Raw genomic sequence first — 22,835 nt, 5'->3', positions numbered from 1 at the left:
GCCCAGTGCAGAAAAAATCCCCTCGATAGTTTCTCACACAGATGTAAATCACAAGGTTCACGATAATTTTCGAGTAAATAGTAACGCAACCGGAACTTCCAGTAGTCTGTGTAAGTGAGTAGTTTTTCCGCCTTTTCGGGTCGTAGCCGAGTCAGATCGTAGAGCGACACACTTGGACTTATCATCACTTTTTTTGTGTCTTTATACGTCACCTGCTTCCCTTCATCATACCAACCAGATTTTTTAAGTTCGTCCGACTTCTGGAACAATCCATGTTTGGCGAAAAATTTCATAATCGTCAGGACGTCGCTCCGATCCAATTGGTACCCTCTTTTCACTATGAGCTCGACAACAGCCAGAGCTCTAGAAGCTAGTTGGAATCTATATTCATAATTTCCGTATATCTCATATTTCCACGAATTAAATCTCTCGGCGAAATAGTTTTCAGTGGGAAAAACGAAGTTGGACAGATCAGCGCCATGTTCGAAGAGAATATCGATGCCATCTGGCCAGAGATTGGCCACGGCCCATTGTAGGGGTGTACGACCCAACTTATCTTTAGCGTCGACCATTACAAGCTGCTGTTTTTCGTCGCAGATCTTGAAGAATAGATCAATCGTACTCGAATCCGAACCCAGAAGCTGGCAATGGTAGAAATGATGCAGAGCTGTCGATCCCTCCACGTTGACCAAGTTCGGATTGGCGCCTTTCCTCAACAGGAATTCAATCATTACCTTGTTTACCAGTTTCGCGGCCTCATGTAGCGGTGTGTTGCCCAACTTATCTCGGGCGTCGATCTGCACTGGTTGGTATTTTTCATTGTTGAGTTCGAATAACGTCTTCGCCAAGTTATGAGCAAAGTAAGTCGTTGTACCAGTGTTTACATAAGTAATATATCTAGTATTCTGGCTAATCATGTGTAGAGGTGTCGACCCATCCTTGTTGACTGAATTCGGATCAAAATCTATTCTACGAAGCAATTCAACTATCATATTCTCTCCATGTTTCAGAGCCAAGAACAGCGGCTGATCAAATGAGCTCGATTTATCAAGAAGACAATTGGGGTCATGTCCAAGGTCAAGAAATTTTTTGATGACATAGTCAAAGCCAAACTCGCAGGCCACATGAAAATGCGTATGTCCGAACTCGTCGGTGTAATTCAGGTCGGATTGGTCATATACGATAAAAAGCAGATTCCCGATGGCGTTGCGGTATCCGAGACTAGCCGCATGATGCACTAGTGTAGTGCGACGCGGCGATGGCTTGCCGACTATACCAACTTCGGGCTTGTCCTTGTATCTGGTGTGAATCATGAAGACGAAGAACCAAGAGAGTTCTTTGTCTTGTTGCTTGCCTTCAAGATAGTAAACGGAATCCTTAATAAGACATTCAATTTCTTCGGTCCGAAAAATCTCCTGGAGATTAGGATATTCGTCACGGCAATTACATATTAATGGCTTAATTTTACGGAGAAATTCGTGTCGCTCGCCTTCAACCTCCCAATTGATATTTTTTCGATAGCTCTTCAATCTTTCTATTCTTTGTTGGCTATCCAAATTTTCAACGGATGCGTCGTTGGACGTGGCCATTTTTCTGCCCTCTCACGCACAGCACACAATTGTTTGTAATTTAGAATATTTTTTAATTAACAAAAATTACTCGATGAAAACGACACGATCTTTTTCTGTTCACGCTGCGGCGTCGTAACCTGTACTGAAATTACATGCACCAAGATCTATATAGAAAGTGAGAACAGATGGTCGCAGCTACGAGAGATACAATTAAAGCAGCGCGAGCTATGTACAGTTATTGGAAGTAAAATACGTAGTGGAGGCTGCTCGCTTCCCGCTGGATTTACACTTTCTAATCATTACCGAATTCAAAGAGACTCTGACTTCACATGTGGTAAAACAAAAGAAAACAAACGCAACGAGATAGAAAGAGAGACGAGACAACTTGGATAGATAATGTTACGTAGAAGTTGCAATAATCTCCTATTACTCTCTCTCCGTCGATGGCATTAAAAAATATCGTTAACCGGTGTGTAAACAACGATGAAAAATAAAACTAGCGACGTTCACTTCTTCGCTTTGGGCTGACGCTTGCGGCCGCGTCGATCCTCCGGCCTGTAGGGGCCCAATTTGTGCCTGACCATACAGCCGTGCCACCAGGCCTGTATCCTCAGGGCGCATCTCTGGCGGTGGTCCTCGTGCTCCAACCTCCTTTGCATTTGCAGAATTTGCCTGAAAATTTGAATAGGGCTATAAGCTACGTAATTTTTAACAACCCTTCTCACGAACAATAAAACATTTCAGATTGTTTTATGATATCGTTGTGACTGTGAAAATCTATTACTCACCTTTTAAACATGAACTCAAATATCTACACGATTTCGCTGTGTATTCGTTCTTTGAAATATCGTCGTGGGAACAAACTTTTGACATCCCATTTACCGGCTGAACTTTTTTTTCTAAGTAATTGTTGCTTGTCAGAAAATCTTCGCCTCGAAACTAGAATTACTCTGACCGGCCTCCCACTGTTTTGATTGATTTCCGCATGCATACAAAGATTGAACAGTTGCAAGTCTTCCAATAATACGTGCACATTTTGTAATAAAAGGAGTCATAATTCCCTTAAGGGAGGGGGGGTGTATGGTCCTGACCTCGATTTTTTTTATTGTTTTATTTGATTGTTTATACTTTCAAGAGTATTCTGTGAAAATTTCAGCCCAATCTGAGCAAAATTGACGAAAATATTGAACTTTTAATTCGATTACTATTTGCCATCTGTCGCATTTCACGTCAATTCATTTTGTTCAGAAAATTCGTTACGAATAAAAAAATTTTCGGAAAAATCAAAATATCTCTACGTCAGTACCTGCTTAAAGGGTTTGTAAAGAACTATTCAAATGTTCAAAAGGATCGGTTGAATACTTTTTTAGTTACGTTTCTCACCGATTAGAAAAATCTTGACGCATAATGTATCTTTGAACTGCGATTCCTCCAAATGACATTTTTCAAATCGGTGAGAAACGTCACTCAAAAAGTATTCAACCGATCCTTTTGAAAATTTGCACAGTTCTTTATAAACTTTTTGAGCTGGTACTGACGTCAAGATATTTCGATTTTTCCGAAAATTTTTTTTTTTACAACAAATTTTCCGAAAAAAGGTCGATTTTTCATGTATGGACGCAATTTCAACGTTTTTTTCAACTTCAACATTACGTCAAAATTCGAAAAATCACCATAAAAGAAAAAACTCTACGTCAGTACCTGATAAAACTCATAAACTAATGAGGTAATTTTGCATTTTTCGTTTCAGATGATTCTGTGAAAAGTTACGTGTCTCACCAGAATTTTCACGACTTCTCCGTAGATTTGCTCTCAATGGTCCAAAAATGAAAATTTTTTTGATGAAATTTTCACAAAATACTCTCGACGTCATGTACTTTCACATGTGCATTATAGAAATAAATTTTTTTTTACTAGTAAAAAAAAATTTTAAAAATTGAAAAAAATTGATCAATCAGCACCATACCTCCCCNTAATTGACGAGTCGAGTACGAGTCGAGTCGGAAAGATTCGAGTACTCGAAAAAAAAATTGATTCGAGCTTTTTTCGAGTACTAACCCCTAGCAATCGGTTGTATGTATCGTTGCCTGAACGGCTTTATTCAATAAGTGTTTTAGACGCGATATGCGTTCTGCTCGACTGTTTAAACTTTTTTCGTGCTTTCTTATAGGAAATTTATGCGAAGCTAATATGAGAAAATGATTCATACCAATCGAACGGGTTCATCGTTCGTTAACATTTGGGACGATTTGTCAATAAAATGGATAAAAACTTATATCTGCGAACTAAATCAAAACTTCATTTCTGATAGTCTTATTGATTATTTTCCCCTTACGAGGAAATAAATTATGAGGGCGTAAGGGATATGTAATGGATTCAAAATAATTTTCTATGGGGTTTCGGCATTTTCCTCGGAAAATATTTATCCGATCGGGTCGTATTAAAAATCAAATGAGAGGTAATTAAATTCTCTTCATTTTCTCTCCAGGGACATATCTGTAGCTGCCTTCGTTTCGAAGTTATTCATGAAAAACGAAAACATGCGCTTATTTTTTGCATAAAATCATTGTTTAAACAAAAGCGGACAATTTCTCGGGGGGACATTTTTGGTTCTTTACATCCTTAATTATCCTGGAAACTAATGTCACAACTCGTTTGCTGCGGTTTTTTCATGTCATCAACTTACAATTTTCAATTCTGAATTTTCAAGCGTCGGTTACGGAGGATTTGAAATTTGGAATGAGTGAAAATTGTAGGGCTAACGAGGAACCCTTGCTCTGAACGAACTAAAATACATTGAAAAATTGTATTTATCGCATAGCACGAATTATTTTAATTTACTTAGAAGGGTCAAAGAATTTATCGCTGCGTATAATTACCAACTAGCTTAAAATTCCGCCAAAGCCTATTTTCCATCACTAAGGTGCATTATATTCAGAAAAGGATCAAGTACCTTACTTTGTTAGAAAATTCATATAGTGAGGGATAATGAATATACCTTATTTTGTAGAAATATGCATTTAGTGAAGGATAATGAATATACCCTAAGGGGCCTTCCATTAATTACGTAAGGGTCTTTGGGGGGAGGGGGGGTGTCAAAATTTCTTACTCACCATGTCGTGAGGGGCAGGAAAATCACTTACGTGACGGGGGGAGGGGTCGGAAAAATCAAAAAAACCCCTTACGTAATTAATGGAAGGCCCCTAATAACTGCTATGGGTCTATTCGGAACGTTTAGCGCGCCAAAAAGCGAGTTTTGGTCGTTAGACGATCCGCTCCGGATCGCGCGCGCTGCCCAGCAGCAGCAGCAGCAGCCATGTGGCTTGGGTGCGCGCGCGCTATCGACGCGTTTGTTGTCAGTTCGGATTTCAGAACCTAAGAACGCGCCTCGGTGTGCGATATATATAGTAATATATATATGTAATATATGCTGTGCGCAAATGTACATAGACAGTTCAATAAAAGACAGTTACAAAATGACAACGTTTCGAAGCCGCGAAATTATCGCGATGATTTAATTAAAATTAGTCGTAACTGTGTAATCTAGTTTTCGGAGCCCGTGCGTTTGTGTGGTGTGCGTGCATGTGCCTCTAATCTATCTTTTTTTCGTACCATGGAAGCTCTTCTGCCCTCGGAAATAGCAAGACTCGTTCTAGGTGAGTATACTACTTACGCGCTCGAGAGCGTGATTGTGTACTGTTTTTGCGCGTGTAAACACAAGCTTTATTTTTGACACTTGTGACCAACTTTCGCGTTCGATTATTATTATGATATTATTTTGATCAATTTTTCTCGTCCTCTAAGAATCATTGCGCGTGAACTCTTGGAAAGGACGGTAGGTTAGGAATAAACAAACGCTCACTCTGCCATTTTTGCGCATTTTTTTATTGCAGGATATCTCCAAGAACAATGCGAGGAAGCAGGAAAAATATTCATGGACACTTGTCCATTGTTGCAAGAGTGTCGAATAGTCAAGCAAAGGGGTGGAAGGTACAGTACAAAAGTTGGTGGATTAAATTTGGTTGAGATATTGGATAAGTACTGTGCTGCCAATGCTCTTGGTAATTATATAAACTTCCTTTTTTTGTGCTTAAAAGCACTTAAAATGATCTGTAAAATAAATTTAATTTTTTTTTAGTTCAAGAAAAATTGAGTAAAGTAGATAGCGAGCAAGTTAAACAGTGTAATGATCTCTTGGAACAACTGAGATATCTTTTAGAAGAAACAAGAGGGAATCGATTCGTTGTAAATATTAAAGTTCCTTCGCAGGTAAGATTTTTCATAAAACATTTTGTTTTATTTCCAATTGTAGTTTTTAATTCAATGTGGTTTCATGTCTAGAATTCTCAAGGACCCTTAGCAAATTCTAGTAATTCTAAAAAAAAACAACATAGCAGTATTGAGAAAACCAAAAGAGGAATACCAAGGATATTGAGTAATGTTGAATATAAGTCAAATCAAAAGCCTAATAAACAAAGTATGTATATTTCTTGCAAATAAAAAATTCAAATTGTTCATGAGTTTTGTCAATGTTTTCTTATACAATTTTACAGTCTGTGATAATTCTGAAATGCCACCAATGGGTAATTTACCAATTCATGTTGAGTCAACAGAATCAACAAGTACAGGAATAAATAACCATAATGGTGTTTCAAACAATCATACATTTTATAGAATTAATGAAATTAGTGTTCCAAAAAGCAATGAAATATTTTACACTGGGACTGAAGAAAATTCAAACAAAAGTAAGAAATTTCATGTCCTGCTTTTCTTTAAATTATATTACTTATTTGAACCATTTATTTTTAGCTTCTACAAATGTTGCTACAAGTATAAATGTAAATAGTAATACTAAGGACCAGGCAACTGTACCTGTACAATTTAGTGAAAATGAACAAATTAGTAATAAACGTACTGCAGAAACTAGTACAGATGAATTAAGAATCTACTCTAGTGCTGAAGTACAAACTTTTAGCCCACCATTGGATCAAGATCAATTGGAACCAGCATCAAATTTAAGTGTTAGTTAGCAATATTCAATATAAATTAAACAGTAGTTCATACATTACTTTTTCAATATACTGAAAAAAATTTCATTCCTTTACAGTTTTTTACTAAAAAGTTATTAAAGCGTGAAGAATTAATTGAAAGAATTGCTGAGAATGCTTGCAAAGCAATTAATTCTACCAAAGCTGTGCAAGAAGATAAAAATATCCATGATAAAACAAAAGATGATCATAATGCATCGTTGTTAACTGAATTTGACAATGCTATAAAGAATGCAGTTGAGACTACTCATAACGATCCAGTATTTGAAAAATTCCTCACAGAAATTTTCAATACTGGAGATGGGGATGTCGTCCCAACTACATGCTCTGAGCCCAAAAAAAAACTATCAAATCGAGTGAATGATGTACAGTAAGTAAATTTTTTATCATCAACGAATCAAGTTTCTATATTTACACATTCAAAATTATTTTGTTACAGTGCAAATTATGAATTTATGGACATTGATAACAATTGTGTTCCTTTTGAATCTCAACTTTCAAATGTAAATGTTCCACCAGTTGAAGCAAATAATTTTGAAATACCTCTGAAGCAAAGATTACGCAGTTCTTCAAAGACTTTTAATATTGCAGATGAGGAAGAGTAAGTATCAAGTTTAAGATGATTATATATGAAACCTGTATTATGATATTAATAATTAATTATATGTTCAGGAAAGATGCTAACAGTCGTTTGGATGATCAAAATGCAGAGGCAATCATGAACATAGTTAAAATGGCTAATAGCAATAGGAATAATAATTTGACATCAATGTCAAGTGAAATAACAACAGGACCACCAGAAAATGCATTTTCAGATAATCCCCTGGAAAATTACAACTGCATTGAAGTTATTCCAGCACCAGTTGCAGCGAATTCTCATAATTCACCCAACAAAAAACAAACAAAATCACGAAAGGGACCAGTAAGAAAACACAAACCATCTAGACCAAAACCACCAGTTAAAGCTTTGTCTGAAGAAGCTGTACAAAAGCAGCGTTTAGCTGATCAAGCGATGGATACAATGCCTACATTAATTCTGTGCTCTGAAGAAGAAATGTCTGTTTCCACACAGACTAAGAACAATAGTAGCTCATTTTTGCCCATCGCGCCGAAAATAGGTTTAACTACTGGGCCTGTAGTAGAATCCGAGTCCAACCAACCAAAATTATTCTTCCGGACGGTAAACGTGCCTCGGCATTTACTTAATCCACCACTGATGGAAATTCAAAGTAAAATTATTTGTCAACCCAAACAGAATGAAGCGATCACTCTTTATGCCAATGATGAACAAGCTCAAACCGTCGCGGCGCCCGTAACTAGCATTATTCCTCCCATCACTTGCGAAGAGTCATCCTTGAGTTTTACCGGTACCGGTTTGTCGCCCTTTTTCAAAAGCCTCAGAACGGAGCGACCAAAAACGGTCGAAGATAATAATCAAGAACCGGTTGTAATTGAAACGATCGACGTTGAAATAGAAGAAATGATGAGTACCAACAACGAAAAGATCCAAGCGATCGAGCCGGTAAGTGAGATTGTTACAGAAAATCAGCAAGTAACCGAGAAGAAAGACAGTACTGAATCGCAACCATCGGCAGAAAAATACGCGCTAAGTTTGTCGACAGTCCAAGAAGTGCCCTCGATGATGGAGCAATCCACATCCGAGGTAATTGTTACAGCTGCAACGACTGCAACGACTTCTGCAGATTCGCAGCAAAAAAGCGGCGGCGGCAGCGACAATAAACCCGCCGCGAGAATCGCAGCGGAGCAGCAGCATCATCACTACCCGATTGTCAAGCGCACTCCGCAGAGTATGCGAGTCTCGCGCACCAATCCGAATCCGGCACGCGCGCGTCTGAGTTTGTCCACTCCGCGACGTCGCGAACGTCACGTACGAGCCCTGGACTTCGACACGCCGAAGAAGGGTTGCGGTCCCAACGGCGAGCCACGGGACAAGGACGCGTCGTCGTCGAGCGGCAGACGTTTGCACGCGGTATGCCGAGCCGGATTGTTCACCTCGCCACCGGATGCCGCCTCAGCCGACAACAACAAGAGGCGCCCGGTGGTGGCAGCAACGGCGACAACGGGCCAGCGCAAGATACGCACCCTGTCGCCGGTGCAGTACCAACGCGTGCCCGTTCCCATCGCCACCAGAAGTCCGGCGCCGAAGCTGCAGGGCAACTGGAACAAGGTGACGGGCATCGGCTTGATACTTGGCGAGAGCGAGAGCTCCATGGACAGGAGCACCGAGTACTCGCAAGGCTCCGCGAAGGAGGAGGAACATCCGCAACAGCAACAGCAACAGCAGCAGCAGCAGCAACCAAAGCAAACGCAAGAAGCGAAAAAATATGAAGAGAAAAAGGAGACGGGAAAGAGCTGGGACAGCGATCTGAGAAAAATTATCGGGGCCGGACTGCAGGAAGAACCGAAAATCAAACGAAAGAGAACGAGAAAAAGATCCAAGCCGGATGATACCGATGGAGAGAGTCCGAAAAAGGTACGTAATTTAAAGTCTCGAGTTTGTCTCTATAAAAGTGGCATTTGATTGTTTATTTTATTAATAACTTTCAGACCGGTAAAACTCCAAAGAAGCGCCGAGGTAAAACTCTGAGCCGCTCCAACAGCAACGTCGAAACTCAACCACAATCGGACAACGAATCGTCGGCAATTACGAAAAATTCCAACAAACCCGATTCGGGAATCGAATCGAGCACCATCGCGACCGACGACGCCGCGAACAACAAGGAAAACACGGTCAAGAATCGCGAGGCCGAGCTGGAGATATTGGCCGGGCGCGTCATCACCTATCACTTGCCGTCGCTGGGCGACATAGTCACGCCCTCGAAAAACGAGATGACCGTGCCGCCGACGCCGAAGATTCTCACCACTCCCGGCGATCACGTGTACAGGCCCACTCATCTCACGCGCAGCATCCGAGGTCTCGGGGGCGTGCCGACCCCGGACTTTCCTAAGACTCCTCAGGTCATAATAACGCCCGATAAGAATCGATCGACCGCTTATTACGAGCCCAGCGAAGAGGCTCTGAGACGGATCAACGAGATCGCCAAGGAAAACCACATCAAAATGAGCTGTCAGGATAAAAAACCACAGGAGGCGGAAGTGATCGTGGAAAATGGAAAAAACGACGATGAAATCGAAGGTGAAACCGATGCAACGCCCCAGAAGACATCGCCGAAAGATCGTAAACTCAAAGATGCCAGTTTTATGAGTTCCATCACAAGTTCGGACACGAGTCACAATACAACAGGATCGAACGCGAATACTTCGAGCTCGCTTTCTGAGGACACGACCGCCAACACGTCCAAGGAGCTTTCGGCCGACGACATCGCGAAAACCAGTCCGAAGCAAAAATCAGCGAACGACTCTCGGAACGAGTCGCAGGATGCAAAAGAAGACACGCAGTCACCCGAGAAGGAGGGCCAAGACGACCGTAGCGACGACTCGGACTCGGAGAGCGACGACGACGATCGATCCGGTAGCAATTCCGACAGCTCCACTTCGTCTTCGACCTCGTCTTCGTCCTCGTCGTCCTCCGCGTCCAGATCCTCAAGAAGCTCATCCAGTCGAAGCGGTAGCGACTCCGAAAATTCGCCGGCTAAATCGAGAAAGGATTCCATTCAAGAAGACGACGATAACGTCATAATACACCACGACCAGCCAGCCTCGCCCGAGAACACGTTCCCGATATATCCCGAGGAAGACGATCCGAAAGAGACACCTGCCAAAGAGGAAAATGTCGCGGAAGCTGAGATATCCGAGACGCCGAGTGTCACCGTGGCCGATAGAGCCTTGAGACGAGATTCTTTAACAAATCTGAATGCAAAGATCTCGGCGGCGATTGTAACCACTTCCTCGAGTGGTAAGTTGGGTAAGCGTTTTAGCTCTATCTCTGCATCGAGCTCCGAAATGTTTTGTTTTTTAACGAGTTATTTTACAGGGGAACGATCCGTGAGCTCGCCAAAAAAAAAATCTGAGACAAAGCCGAATCACGCTGGTGTCACGAAGGCCAAAATATCCAACGTTCCTAAGATGTCGCCAATGTCTAACGCCAAAATCAGCCGGCAGTTGGAGGAAAAGAGGCTGAGGGTTTTGGCGAAATTCAAAGCTGGCAATGCCGCACCCACCAAAGTTGTGCCACCGAAGAAGCCAGCCAACAAAGTACTCAAAGCGAGAGCAGCCTTGAACAACGTCAAGAAGGAAGCGCCGAAAAAAGCAGCCACGAAAACGAAGGCGGCGGCGAGCCCGAAGAAAAAGTCGAGCGCCGGTTCTTCTTCTCCCTCGAAAGTCGCGGCGAACGAGCGCGAGAGTGCGGCGTCGAAGGTCGAACAAGTCAAACGAGATCTTTTCTCCGGCGACGAGGGCGAGCAGCAACAGCGCACTACTCGCTCTCAGACGAACGCCCGCAAGAGCGTCGACGCGCCGAGCGAGGATTTGCAGGTGCTCGAGTGCTTGGAGCTCAGACCGGCCAACAAATCCGACCTCGACGCGAGCTTTCGCAGCTCGGACAGCAACTCGAACATCAAGGAGGAAGAGTGCGTCTACGACGATTCGAAGCCCATTAAAAAGCGCAAACTTCAATGCGACGGAGTGAAACTCGACGAGGAGTACACCGTTGGAAACCCCGATAACGAGGGAAATATCAGTGTCACCACGCTGAAGGTCACCCCATTCATTCTCTTAAACTCTCCACCTGCCGCGAATGTTAGTCCCAAGAGATCGCAGACAAAACCGAAGGATAAAGGGCTACCGTTGGCTACTTCTTCGCCTAAGGTCAAATCAACTAGCAAATCGAAACATAAAAAGCCTAGTAAAAAGAGCGAGAAAAGTAAATTGTCTCCTACGAAAAAAAGTACCGAGGTAAATATTTTGGAGACCGTATTTAATAATTCAAAAATATTCTCGAATGTACTTATTCAACTTAAACTTTTTGATTTTTACAGACTAAGGACACTCCGAAACCTGATAGTCTAAATTTGTTAGGTAAAAACATCTCACTTGAGGAGTTTTTGAAAAAAGTGCATAATGGATGATATAGTTACATGAAACGTTTGTTTAGTGTAAAATTTGTAAAATTTTTGTGTATATATTCAAAACATTTGTAAATAATATATTTTTTTATATTAGCATTAAAATGTAATAGATAATAATATTACTTGTTAGAAATGTTCAGTGTGTAACACAAATTTGTTGAGTTAAACTGTAAAAAAACTTAATACATTTATAAAACTGTCAATTTTATATATTATCAAAGAAAAATATCTGTGAAATTACTGTAATAAATGTAATAATTTTCACTCATATAGAATTGCATAAGAAATAATTGTATTACCAGGATTAATGAGATCTCATAAATAATATTCTTATTATTTCATTTTAAAATTTACTTTGCAGTTTTTTAGTTGTGTCGGATAGAAAAAATTGAATCAACCCATTTCTCATAAGGACTTTTTTATTTTTTTACAAAGAAACATTTTTATAAGAAAATAAAATACAAAAGTTTGAGTTCTCTTTTTATACAAGGAAAATGATAAAATCCCAACAATTACTGAGACTTAACAGCTTCATTAACTTCCTCAACAATATCGTAAAACTGTTTCCAGTTTTCAACATTCAAAGATATACCTGAAAGAAAAAATGTTCAATTTATTTACTGTTGAAGAAAAAATTGTCTCAACAATTTGTATACCTTTTTTGCCAGGTTTCAAATCTCCACTGTTCTTGTCCATGTACTTTTCTCTAATGTCCACTAACAATTTTCCTTTGAAAGTACGAATGGTGACAAACTTCATATTTCCTAATTCCCAACTAGTTTCTCCATCATCATTGGTTTTGGCTTTTTTAGCTGGAGCCTTGTTGTTGGTCTTCTTTGGACGCTTCTTAGATTTTGCTTCTTCTTCAGACTGTAACAAATTGAATGTCAGATATAAAAAAAATAGAATAATAACTCCAATAATTTTTTAAAGTTAATTTGACTTACATCAGATGCTTCGGATGCTTCACTGGCTTCTGACTCGGATTCAGATTTTGGCTTCTTCTTTTTCTTCTCTTTCTCTTTCTCTTGCAGTTGTCGTTTTTTGCTTGCTGGCATGCTCTTCTGTTTGACTTCCTCCTAAAGGCAAAGAATTATAAACAATAAGTTTGATCTAGAAAAAAACATCCAGAAAAATATATCATTTTTCTATCTAAAGTCATTTTTACCTCGCTCTCACTGCCGCTTTCGCTGGTAGAAATGGTTTCCTTTGATTTAGGCATCTTCGATTCCTTCAAACTTAACTGAAACGAAATTTAAATAAATAAGTTTATCGCAATAGATTAATTTTTAAAGAAGAAATATGCAATTCATTGATGAGTAATACTTTAAGATAAAATTCAATATTCATTATGATATGATTTCATTCGATTGAAACAAGACATCGATTGGAACAAACATTCGAATAAATCCGTTAACAATAGAACAAAGGGATACCTGCGAATAGTTTCGAATCGAACCTTAACCTACTCTCAAAATCTATCGAATTCTCGCGAATTTCAACACGTCAAAGAGTCTTTATCAGTTGATTTAGAAATGTATTAATCAAAGAACCAATAGTTACTATTTCTTTGATATAAACATTATGAAAAAAGGCCGTTACCTTTGTACGAAATTGCAAGTACGAACACGTTTCAGTCGTGCTATCTGCTGCTTTCGGCACACAGTGGAAAGAATGAAGACGATCGACTTGAGCGCGCGTATCCACGAGGAAAATCAGCGTGCAAAATTTGCCGGCACCCGCCGCAGACCTGTGCGCGCGCAGAAATCGCGAGGATTCGCGAACGCCGATTGGAGCATTCGATATTGCAAAAAAGTCATTGAACGGTTCTATCGTTGCAAATTTTATCTTTAATTTTTAACGGATGTTCGACGTTGGATTTGAATGAGTCTTCATTTGAATTATCTTTCGAAACATTTTCGAAAGGTTTTTATGTATAGATTTTTCGCAAAAATTCAAAATGGTATGCAATTCGCTATTGTTCCCTTAGTTCGTCGTTTTTCATGATCCAGCAAAGCAGCGGTGCGCTAGTGTCGACAAGCATTATGATTATATCCACATTGCCAATTGCCAATGCCATACTTAGTGTACTGTGTATGCCTTATGTGTTGTGTGATTTCTGTACCGTCAATTTGTGCGTATTGTTTAAGGTTAGGAATCGCCTCACATAAGTGTTCATTTATTGTTAAATAATTCATTAAATGTTTGTATTTTATTTACAAATTATTCCTTATCATTAGACTGTCGTGAGTGTGGTGGCTCGTTGCAATTAGCCTTCAATTACTAATTTTTAAGCCAATCGGCGAAACTTAGTTTTGACTGTCGTACGTCTACTAAACGAACATCAAAATGCCTCGTATTATGATCAAGGGTGGTGTTTGGAGAAACACAGAGGTGAGTATCAATCAAATAACTAATTTTTAATTATCGATAAATAATCTTACTTTCTATTTAATATTTATATTAAAACTTTAAAAAGTGCTTAAAAATAAGTTAAAATTGATTCTCAAAAAAACTATTTTTTTCAATTTTTCGATTACTATTACTTACTCATTTGTGTAAATTTAAAAAAAAAATAGAATAATACACTCTTTTGTAGAAGTGAAGTTAATATTTCATTTCATTTATCTGTTCTTTATCAAATAATGTTAATAAACCTTCTTTGCGAGTGATTTAAGAGATTCACCTAAGCTGTCTAGTTTACGTTAAGGGGATATAGAAGCCAGCCAAAATAACAAAATTTCAATCCAGTTTTCTGAAACTTCTACTGAATATTTTGTTATTTTGGCTGGCTTCTATCTCCTTAATATTAGAACTTATCACATTACAAAAAATTTTTAACTTGTCTTTTATTCATTTAAGGATGAAATCCTCAAAGCTGCGGTGATGAAATATGGAAAGAACTCATGGAGTAGAATTGCATCCCTGCTTCACAGAAAGTCTGCGAAGCAGTGCAAGGCTAGATGGTTTGAGTGGCTTGATCCAAGCATTAAAAAAACAGAATGGAGCCGTGAAGAAGATGAAAAACTTCTTCATCTAGCTAAATTAATGCCAACACAATGGAGAACAATAGCTCCGATTATTGGTAGAACTGCCGCTCAATGTCTTGAGCGTTATGAATACTTGCTGTGAGTTAAATTATGAATACTTCATTTGAATTATACATTTTTGGAAACTATAAATTTAATATTCATTTACTTCACTTAGGGATCAGGCCCAGAAGAAAGAAGAAGGCGATGATATGGACGATCCTAGAAAATTAAAACCTGGTGAAATTGATCCAAATCCAGAAACTAAACCAGCTCGACCAGATCCAAAAGATATGGATGAAGATGGTATATTTTAGGCAGATTTTTTTTAAAGTTGTTGATTAATTAAATACTTTATTATATACTGATATTTACTTATATTTACTGATTTTATATATTTTATTTATAGAACTTGAGATGTTATCTGAAGCCAGGGCTCGTTTAGCTAACACCCAAGGAAAAAAAGCCAAGAGGAAGGCCCGCGAAAAGCAGTTGGAAGAAGCTCGTAGATTGGCTGCTTTGCAAAAAAGGCGAGAATTAAGAGCAGCGGGAATCGCTGTTCAGCAAAAGAATAAAAGAAAGCGAGGAATTAATTATAATACTGAAATTCCATTTGAGAAAAAACCAGCTCTTGGTTTTTATGATACTTCTAACGAAGAAATTGATCCTCATGCAGCTGACTTTTCTCAACTCAAAAAAAATCAGCAGAACCAACTTAGCCGCCAAGAAAAAGAAGAAATTGAGAGAAAAAAAGATAAACAGAAGTTGAAACAAAGAAAAGAAAACGATATGCCGGCTAACATGATGAATAATGAACCAGCCAGAAAAAGGAGTAAACTAGTCCTACCAGAGCCTCAAATTTCCGACAAAGAATTGCAACAAGTAGTTAAATTGGGCAGAGCTTCAGAGGTTTGCATTTTAAATATCTTTCAAAATTATTTCTAAGTCACATCATTAATTTAATGTTTTAACAGGCTGCGCGAGAAATAGCACTGGAAGGTGGAATTCATACAACCGATAGTCTATTAGCAGATTACTCATTAACTCCAAACACGTCTGTTACTCCAAGAACTCCAGCTGCAGTAGATAGGGTTTTACAAGAAGCTCAAAATGTTATGGCTCTTACACATGTTGATACTCCACTAAAAGGTAAAATCATAAACCATTCAGTTTTCTTTCTCTACCCTACTTGAATGTGGCTGCTCAAATAGTTTCAAAAATATTGATACAAGCTATTTATTTACAGGTGGTATCAATACTGAGCTAACTAATGCTGACTTCAGCTCAATTGTACCCACTTCAAAAGTTCTTGCAACCCCTAATACGGTCCTATCCACGCCATTTAGATCTCAGAGAGTCGATGGTTCTCCGGCTCCATTTAATACTCCTGGTTCTGTAGCTGGTTCTGTAACTGGTTCAGTTGTTGGTCAAACGCCATTACGTGATAGGCTTAGCATTAATCCTGAAGAAGCACTTGATCCCTCAGAAACTCCAATTATTCAAAAACAGGTGAGAATTTTGGATATTTAATTTTTCATCTTGATGAATACTTCAAATATTTATTTTTTGTTTGTAATTTATAGGCCAAAGATCAATTACGAGTGAAATTTGATTCTTTACCTGCGCCCAAAAATGATTTCGAAATTGTCATCCCAGAAGAAGAAATCAACGAAGGAGACGAAGCCAATGCAGCTATGGAAATCGTCGAAGATCAAGCTGATATTGATGCTAAAAAGCAGCAAGCAATTTTAGAACAACGTATGTTTTAGATGGATCTATTTAACGTAAATTATTTTTATAGGAGATCTTTCATTTTAATTTTCTTTCATTTTCAGAAAAATTGGAACTAGCGAAGAGATCGCAAGTCATCCAAAGAAATCTTCCTCGACCCTTAGAGGTCAATTTGAATATCCTTAGACCATCTAATGATGTTTCAAATTTGACAGATCAGCAAAAGGCAGAAGAGCTGATCAAGCGAGAAATGGTTAAAATGATGTGTTATGATATCCTTAAAAATCCTCAACCACACATTAATCCGAAACGTGCTCAGACGGCACTAAATCAGGCTTCTAATTATTTAGAAAGGCATCCTTATGAAGAATTTGAGGAAGAAGAGATGGAATCGGTATGTTTTCATATTAAATTTTTTTCTTTTTTAAACGTCTCACCTGTATTTTATAAAATTTTTATTATCTTAGGCCAAAGAAATTTTGAAAAATGAGATACAAGTCGTCAAGGAAGGAATGGATCATGGAGAATTAAGCATTGATGCATACAGCACTGTTTGGGAAGAATGTTCAGCTCAGGTATTTTAAAAAAATTAATTGATTTACTTTTGAAAAAATGACAAAACCTTTAATTTTTGTACCTTATGCTACTTAACATTATTACCGTGGTATCATACATTAATTTTAATTTTAACACTTCCTTCACTATATTTACAAACAAGATTTTCCCTTATTGTTTTTATTCACTAGTGAATTCCTTCAAGCGCTGTATACTTTTTGTACTGATATAATTGCGGTCCTCCATATCCGTAGAGCAAACGGCCTTTTCCATTTTCATCGTAATACGGGTAACGGTATTGAGGCCTGCAATTGAAAAAGTAATTTCAATTTATCATGGTACGATCGTTGATTCAAGCTCATTAATCACAAATGTTACCTTTCGAAATATTGGAAATTCGGGGCACGGGGTTGGGCAAAAGCCGAACTACTTGGTTGGACATCGATTACGAGTACTATGAAAAGTACTGTAAGAAAACCCTAATGAGAAAAATCATCGATACATTTTTTTAGAATAACATAATATATGATGTTAAATCCTTTAAAGTTTGAGAGTTTCAAAATCAGTACAAATTGTATGCATTTGCGAGTTTAGTGCTTATATATTTTTTTAGCAATATTCACTACTCAATCGTATCGCAATTGAATCAGTTCCAGCAAGAAAGTTGCTTTTTCGTGACAATTTACAGACGGTTATATAATTCACTATGCAAATATTTCGACCTGACTCATCGACGAAAAATTAAAATTTTTTTATCACACGTCGGAACACGTAAAAAAAACTTGGAACATAGATTCAGAAGTCGCGTTGGATTGCACTGAGAATTGAAATATACAATCACAAACAATAGTTACTACGCGAACCATTTATATGATTAAACGTTAAAACACACATGTTTGTTAAAGCGTAACGATCATTACTCCTGCAGCGCGAATATTTTCGCACGATTTTTTTGCGTTAACTAATAAGAAAATATTCGAAGGATCGATCTTAAACCTACCAATGCAATCTTTGCCATGATTTTGGCTTGTTTACTTGCAAATTTTTCACGCAAATAATAAAAAATCTGGACTAACGGGCAGGTCGCCTACAAACTGACTGATATGTGCTACGCACAGGACACGGGTCCGAGAGCGCGCTCTGCGATGGAGAAAGTCGCGCTTTCTCTCCTACTCCGCGCTCACTCCGAGAGAGACTCTCGAGGTCGTAGCCGCGCGGATGATTATTGCCGTAATAGCGAAACGCAAAACTATATACTCATATACCTTTTTTTCCTCTCTATCCTGTACGTCGCGAAATGTAGTAATAATCGCAGCGTCTCTTTTCCGCTCGCTGGTGTAGCGTTCAGATTTTTTGCCGCCTTCCGATTACACTGCTTGTCGAGATTTTTTCTTCTTTCGGCTGTACGTTCGCTATGGCACGTACAATTATTACATGAATTTTTTTTTAACATAATAACTCGGCTACGAAATATGTTTTTTTGCTCGACTATGATGATTTAATGAGGCATTCAATTTTTTGCATTCATTCAGGTGCTGTTCTTGGAGTCCCAAAAACGCTACACGAGAGCTACGTTGGCTTCGAAAAAGGATAGGATTGAGTCCTATGAAAGGCAATTGGAAAGAAATAGGCAGCATATGGCTGCGGAAGCCAAACGTGCTGCAAAAATGGAGAAGAAGTTAAAAGTAGTTCTTGGTGGTTACATGGTAAATTAATTGAAAATTTATAAGTTCTTAATGATTCGTTGCATATCCTTGAATTCTCGATCATCGTATTTTTTTAAATTATTTTACAGAACCGAACTCAAGTTTTGACAAAACAATTCAACGACGTGACAGAGCAGATCGACCAATCACGCTTAGAGTATTCAACATTCAAATTTTTGAAGCAGCAGGAGGACGCGGCCATACCAAAAAGAATCAGGGCGCTGGAAGAGGACGTCAATCGTCAAAGAACGCGAGAGCACGGGCTTCAAATGCGGTTCGCCGGACTGCAAGATAGACTCAAAGAATTGGGGCTCAGTGAGCATGAGCTACTGGCTAATCAGGAACCAATTAGTTAAATACTGATAATAAATAATAATGAATTTCAACATTAATGATATTTGTAATAAGATTTTCAAATCCAAAATAATTTTTTCAATTTACTGACTATCTTTTAGCATTGTATTATATGTATATGTATATATAGTATTAAGAATGAAAATTTAAACGTTGATTCATTCAAGTGACAGGAAGAAGTAAAAATGATATTAAAGAATCAATATTTTCATTAATTTCTTAATAAATAATAAATTACTTTTTATTTTGTAAATAATAATAATGAATCTTGCCTAGGTAAAATCAATCTTTTGATATTTTCATCAAGTGAATGTCAGAACTTGCATACACTGGATGTTGGTCTGTTATAGGAATATATGTTACTTTGAACCTTTTGTTTAGTTCTTCTAAAAACTTTTTATTAACGATCACTTGTTTTGGAGTATCTCTTTGTTCTTGCGATAATATTGCATGTACACCTGTGCCATTACTCAAAAGTGTGTCCAAGGTACTGAGTAATGGTTCCAGAGACTAGAATAAAATTAACATTATTGCGTTTGAAATTTATTTTAATATCGAGCTTACGTACTTCCTCGTAGTATACGCAATCCGATACGAGTATAATTTCCGGTTGAAAATCTAAGTCGATCTCTTTGCCCCATTTTAATACGCGGCAATCGACAGTTCCGCCGCACTTTTCATACTCGTTGCGATTTTGTCGCGCAGTTTTTTCCGTGTACGGTAAAGCGTCATCCAGATCCGTCAGGACAACGTGGGCCCTGAGGATTTAAATTTGAAAAAATTACGAACGAAATTTAATATCCATTTCGTGCTGTCGTGCGACATGTGCCTTTACCCGTAACACGCTGCGGTCAGGCCGGCGCATCCCAGACCGGCGCCGAGTTCCAGGACCCTCTTTCCGCACAGCCAATTCTCGAAGCGGCACGATCTGTCAAGGTACGAAGCCAGCACTATCGAAGCGTCCCAAACAACGACGTTCGTTCTGCCGAGGATATTCTGACGGAAGGTCAGCGTCTTGCCGCAGTTATCCAACTGTATCACTCTCGTGAACGAGTCCGAATCCTGCTCCTCATTGTTATCCATTTAGTTAATTAATTCGAAAAAAAAAAAATAAAATGAAAAAAAAAGTAAAGGTGTTAAAATGAATGAGTGGTGCAGCTCTGCGTGAACACGTTGTGCCGCAGGTGCATGAGTGACTGAATGGAGAGCGGGCGATTTCAGAAAGATGGCAGCACGCGTTAGTTAAAAACCGCCAACTGTCATCCGCGGGCGCAAATTCTGTCTTTTATTAGCCGGTGTGTTGTTCGCCGGTATATCGCGTGTTTTGAATTTTCGCTTAAATCCATTGGAGGTTATAATTCAACAGTGAGTTTGTTAATAATGCTCGAGTGTCAACGATCCGAATAAGTTTTCAAGTTATTTTTGTAACGTGGATAGGTTTGTTTTAATTATTCAATTTGAAATCTCACAATAAACGCGATCTCAAGCCTTTGGAAATTAAAACCATACTTTCGTATCCTTTGCAGGACCTGTTTTTTTTCAATCAAGAATAACATTTTTGCCACAATGGAACCAACGGGAGTGCAGAAGAAAAAAGACTTCTTAGATATAATGTTTCAAAGAATATACTTTGCATTGTTCGCCACTGTCATAGTACATTTTGCATTTATAAGCGGCGCCATTCTTTTTATGAAAATAAAGATAACTCAGCCACTGGAATGGATACAAATTACCTGGAACGTCGTCACGTGCTCGCAAATGTGGACAGGCTTCATTGTATTTGGATTTATAGTAGTTCTCCTAGCAATATTAATAAGCAAAGACTACATTCGACCAGCTGTGTATGCACCTAGTAGATTTGTCAAATTTTGTCACATGTTCAAGTGGCACAATCTCATGGTGGGTTGTGTTTATATGATATTAGGAGCAGTTTTAGTTTGGCTGCATGTATCAGTAGAAGGTGGTAAATTTGGTTCGATGTCAAGGGAATGCCAGAAAATTAAAAATATCTGCCTCGTTGAAGAACATTTATTCTTACGTCTTCATGGATTTTGGATTGGACTGTATTTCTTTGTTAACTCTAGTTATATAGGAAACAGAAATTTGCAGTTTCCGATTATTCCACAGGCAAAATTATCTCAACTTAGACTAGGCCTTAGAGCAGTAATTAACAGCACTTTATATGATGCTATTTGGCCCGTAACATATTTCATGGGATTTTATGCAATATTTGGAAGTTATTTCAGAAACTTTATTTTATCACTATTTTCATTGGCTATTGATGAGGTGCCTTTGGATACATTATCTAGACTGATGAACTCCTCTCTGATATTTTATGCATATTTGCACACAGTACTTTTTGTTGTTATAATTCAAAGTATGCATTTATTATTTCAAGCATATCTCACAGAATGGGTTTTGTTTGATATTGAACAATCTCCAATGAGTGATATTACTTTAGATAGCACACTAACTAGTGAAATATCAATAATTAGAAACCTTGGGTACTTAGATCTATTTAATGTAGCTCTGAAAGATAAGATTAGAAGATCAATGCTATTTACTTTAAGTCAACCTGGTGGACATCCCTACAACTGGAATAATGTCATTGGAAAGTGTCTAGCCCACTTGAAACACTTCAATGAGGAGTTAAATCTTACTTGTGGAACTCAAAAAGACCAACCTTCAGTTGTAACTAAGATTCCATCAACATTAGATTCTCAGCTGCTAGAAAAACCACATATCTACCACATGAGAAGTCTTGTTACACCAATGACTACTGCTGAAACACTGAATGAAGAATTAAAAAATAAACAACCTCCCACGGATAATTTCTTAGTGAAATTTTATAAGAATACTAGACAAAATTTCATTAACTACCTTTTGTCAAAAAAACCAATCGGATACATTTTTGGCGAGCAGTTTGAAAGTAAATTGAGGCACACATTGAGAGAAACATATTCAGTCACATGCGCCTCCGATGCCATTTCAAGTCTAGCTGCATTTTCTTTAGAAGAGGATCCCTACGGTATCGTTCAAAAAGATTTGCCAGACATAATAGAAACACTTTTGAAATTGAAACAAACAATTGATAAGATACAAAAGATGAACGTGTCCATCAGAAAACCATTGAGCGACGATCGATTTTTGAAACAATCTTTGACTGCACTTCGCTCGGCTACCAGGCGAAGTCTTTACAGAATCACCGCCCATTTCAAAGACTACATGAGTGACCTATCTTTATCGCCAGGGATTGTCGATCAATTACAAACACTTTTCACGTACAGAGAATAATTTCGCGGCTTTATAGTTAAATAAAAAAATTGGATTTTTTTTCCTTAATTTAACTAATCATTTTCATTCATAATTAGTATATAAGTGTTAAATAAAAGATAAAATAATTTCAAGTACGTTACTCTAATGATGCTTTAAAATAGTGTTCGATGTACAAAGTGTTTTGCTCTCACAGTGACATTAGCGATAAAACACAATCAGCGTGAAAAATGTGTTGACAGCGTTTTTCGTTCAATCGTGTTATTCATAATCAAAATATAGTTCGTACGCTACGATAATGAACGAATCTTTATAATAATGTTACGATGTTACTCGATATCTTTTGTATATTTTTTCGGTAATAAAATTGTCCTGAAAGGTCATTAATTCCATTTTTTGCAATTTCATTCAACCCCATTGCCAATCATCGTCGCTTAAATAAGTTTTCAAATCGATCGACATCAACGCTGCGAATACGGTTTAAAATATTTACATCCGAATACACGTATAAGAGAGAGAG

At 38.2% G+C, this 22,835-nt stretch overlaps 6 protein-coding genes across 9 annotated transcripts; 3 read left to right on the top strand and 3 right to left on the bottom strand.

Moving 5' to 3' along the window:
• The first annotated feature begins 4,921 nt into the window (after window positions 1–4,921).
• LOC106653667 (serine-rich adhesin for platelets-like) lies at window positions 4,922–11,707 on the top strand. Of its 3 annotated transcripts, XM_014373202.2 has the most exons (13): window positions 4,922–5,227; window positions 5,465–5,632; window positions 5,710–5,840; window positions 5,913–6,048; window positions 6,125–6,316; window positions 6,381–6,592; window positions 6,679–6,989; window positions 7,059–7,220; window positions 7,292–7,799; window positions 7,875–9,113; window positions 9,188–10,505; window positions 10,575–11,494; window positions 11,578–11,704. In XM_014373202.2, the coding sequence occupies exons 1-13, from the start codon at window positions 5,185–5,187 to the stop codon at window positions 11,665–11,667; spliced, it is 5,430 nt and encodes a 1,809-aa protein (XP_014228688.1). In that variant the 5' UTR covers window positions 4,922–5,184; the 3' UTR covers window positions 11,668–11,704. The 3 variants fall into 3 exon arrangements, with proteins under 3 accessions (XP_014228688.1, XP_023318549.1, XP_023318548.1); XM_023462781.1 differs by having other exon boundaries at window positions 7,292–9,113; window positions 9,188–10,496; window positions 11,578–11,707; XM_023462780.1 differs by having other exon boundaries at window positions 7,292–9,113; window positions 11,578–11,705.
• A 361-nt stretch (window positions 11,708–12,068) lies between these two features.
• LOC106655575 (activated RNA polymerase II transcriptional coactivator p15) lies at window positions 12,069–13,376 on the bottom strand. The gene is made up of 5 exons (XM_014376042.2): window positions 13,270–13,376; window positions 12,836–12,910; window positions 12,615–12,746; window positions 12,324–12,537; window positions 12,069–12,259 (listed from the first exon to the last, which is right to left on the bottom strand). The coding sequence occupies exons 2-5, from the start codon at window positions 12,887–12,889 to the stop codon at window positions 12,180–12,182; spliced, it is 480 nt and encodes a 159-aa protein (XP_014231528.1). The 5' UTR covers window positions 12,890–12,910; window positions 13,270–13,376; the 3' UTR covers window positions 12,069–12,179.
• Window positions 13,377–13,719: 343 nt separating this feature from the next.
• On the top strand, window positions 13,720–19,123 carry LOC106656732 (cell division cycle 5-like protein). 2 transcript variants are annotated; one of them, XM_014377867.2, is made up of 12 exons: window positions 13,720–13,817; window positions 13,908–14,061; window positions 14,530–14,795; window positions 14,875–15,002; window positions 15,106–15,605; window positions 15,671–15,845; window positions 15,943–16,205; window positions 16,280–16,454; window positions 16,532–16,821; window positions 16,895–17,002; window positions 18,515–18,688; window positions 18,778–19,123. In XM_014377867.2, the coding sequence occupies exons 2-12, from the start codon at window positions 14,017–14,019 to the stop codon at window positions 19,042–19,044; spliced, it is 2,391 nt and encodes a 796-aa protein (XP_014233353.1). In that variant the 5' UTR covers window positions 13,720–13,817; window positions 13,908–14,016; the 3' UTR covers window positions 19,045–19,123. The 2 variants fall into 2 exon arrangements, with proteins under 2 accessions (XP_014233353.1, XP_014233346.1); XM_014377860.2 differs by having other exon boundaries at window positions 13,748–14,061.
• On the bottom strand, window positions 17,074–18,185 carry LOC106656766. Its single transcript, XM_014377917.2, has 3 exons — window positions 17,983–18,185; window positions 17,361–17,461; window positions 17,074–17,287 (listed from the first exon to the last, which is right to left on the bottom strand). Exons 1-3 carry the CDS (start codon window positions 17,998–18,000, stop codon window positions 17,170–17,172), a joined length of 237 nt encoding a protein of 78 aa, XP_014233403.1. The 5' UTR covers window positions 18,001–18,185; the 3' UTR covers window positions 17,074–17,169.
• On the bottom strand, window positions 19,120–20,258 carry LOC106656762 (protein-lysine methyltransferase METTL21D-like). The gene is made up of 3 exons (XM_014377904.2): window positions 19,878–20,258; window positions 19,611–19,800; window positions 19,120–19,552 (listed from the first exon to the last, which is right to left on the bottom strand). The coding sequence occupies exons 1-3, from the start codon at window positions 20,123–20,125 to the stop codon at window positions 19,325–19,327; spliced, it is 666 nt and encodes a 221-aa protein (XP_014233390.1). The 5' UTR covers window positions 20,126–20,258; the 3' UTR covers window positions 19,120–19,324.
• A 77-nt stretch (window positions 20,259–20,335) lies between these two features.
• On the top strand, window positions 20,336–22,707 carry LOC106656753 (nucleoporin Ndc1). Its single transcript, XM_014377891.2, has 2 exons — window positions 20,336–20,479; window positions 20,569–22,707. Exon 2 carries the CDS (start codon window positions 20,609–20,611, stop codon window positions 22,334–22,336), a length of 1,728 nt encoding a protein of 575 aa, XP_014233377.1. The 5' UTR covers window positions 20,336–20,479; window positions 20,569–20,608; the 3' UTR covers window positions 22,337–22,707.
• Window positions 22,708–22,835: the final 128 nt, after the last annotated feature.

The sequence above is a fragment of the Trichogramma pretiosum genome, unplaced genomic scaffold, assembly GCF_000599845.2.
Source record: "Trichogramma pretiosum strain Unisexual culture from Peru unplaced genomic scaffold, Tpre_2.0 scaffold1, whole genome shotgun sequence".
In the NCBI taxonomy this organism is placed as follows: domain Eukaryota; kingdom Metazoa; phylum Arthropoda; class Insecta; order Hymenoptera; family Trichogrammatidae; genus Trichogramma; species Trichogramma pretiosum.
The sequence above is the reverse complement of the archived record's forward strand: the minus strand, read 5'-3'. Positions and strand labels throughout refer to the sequence as shown.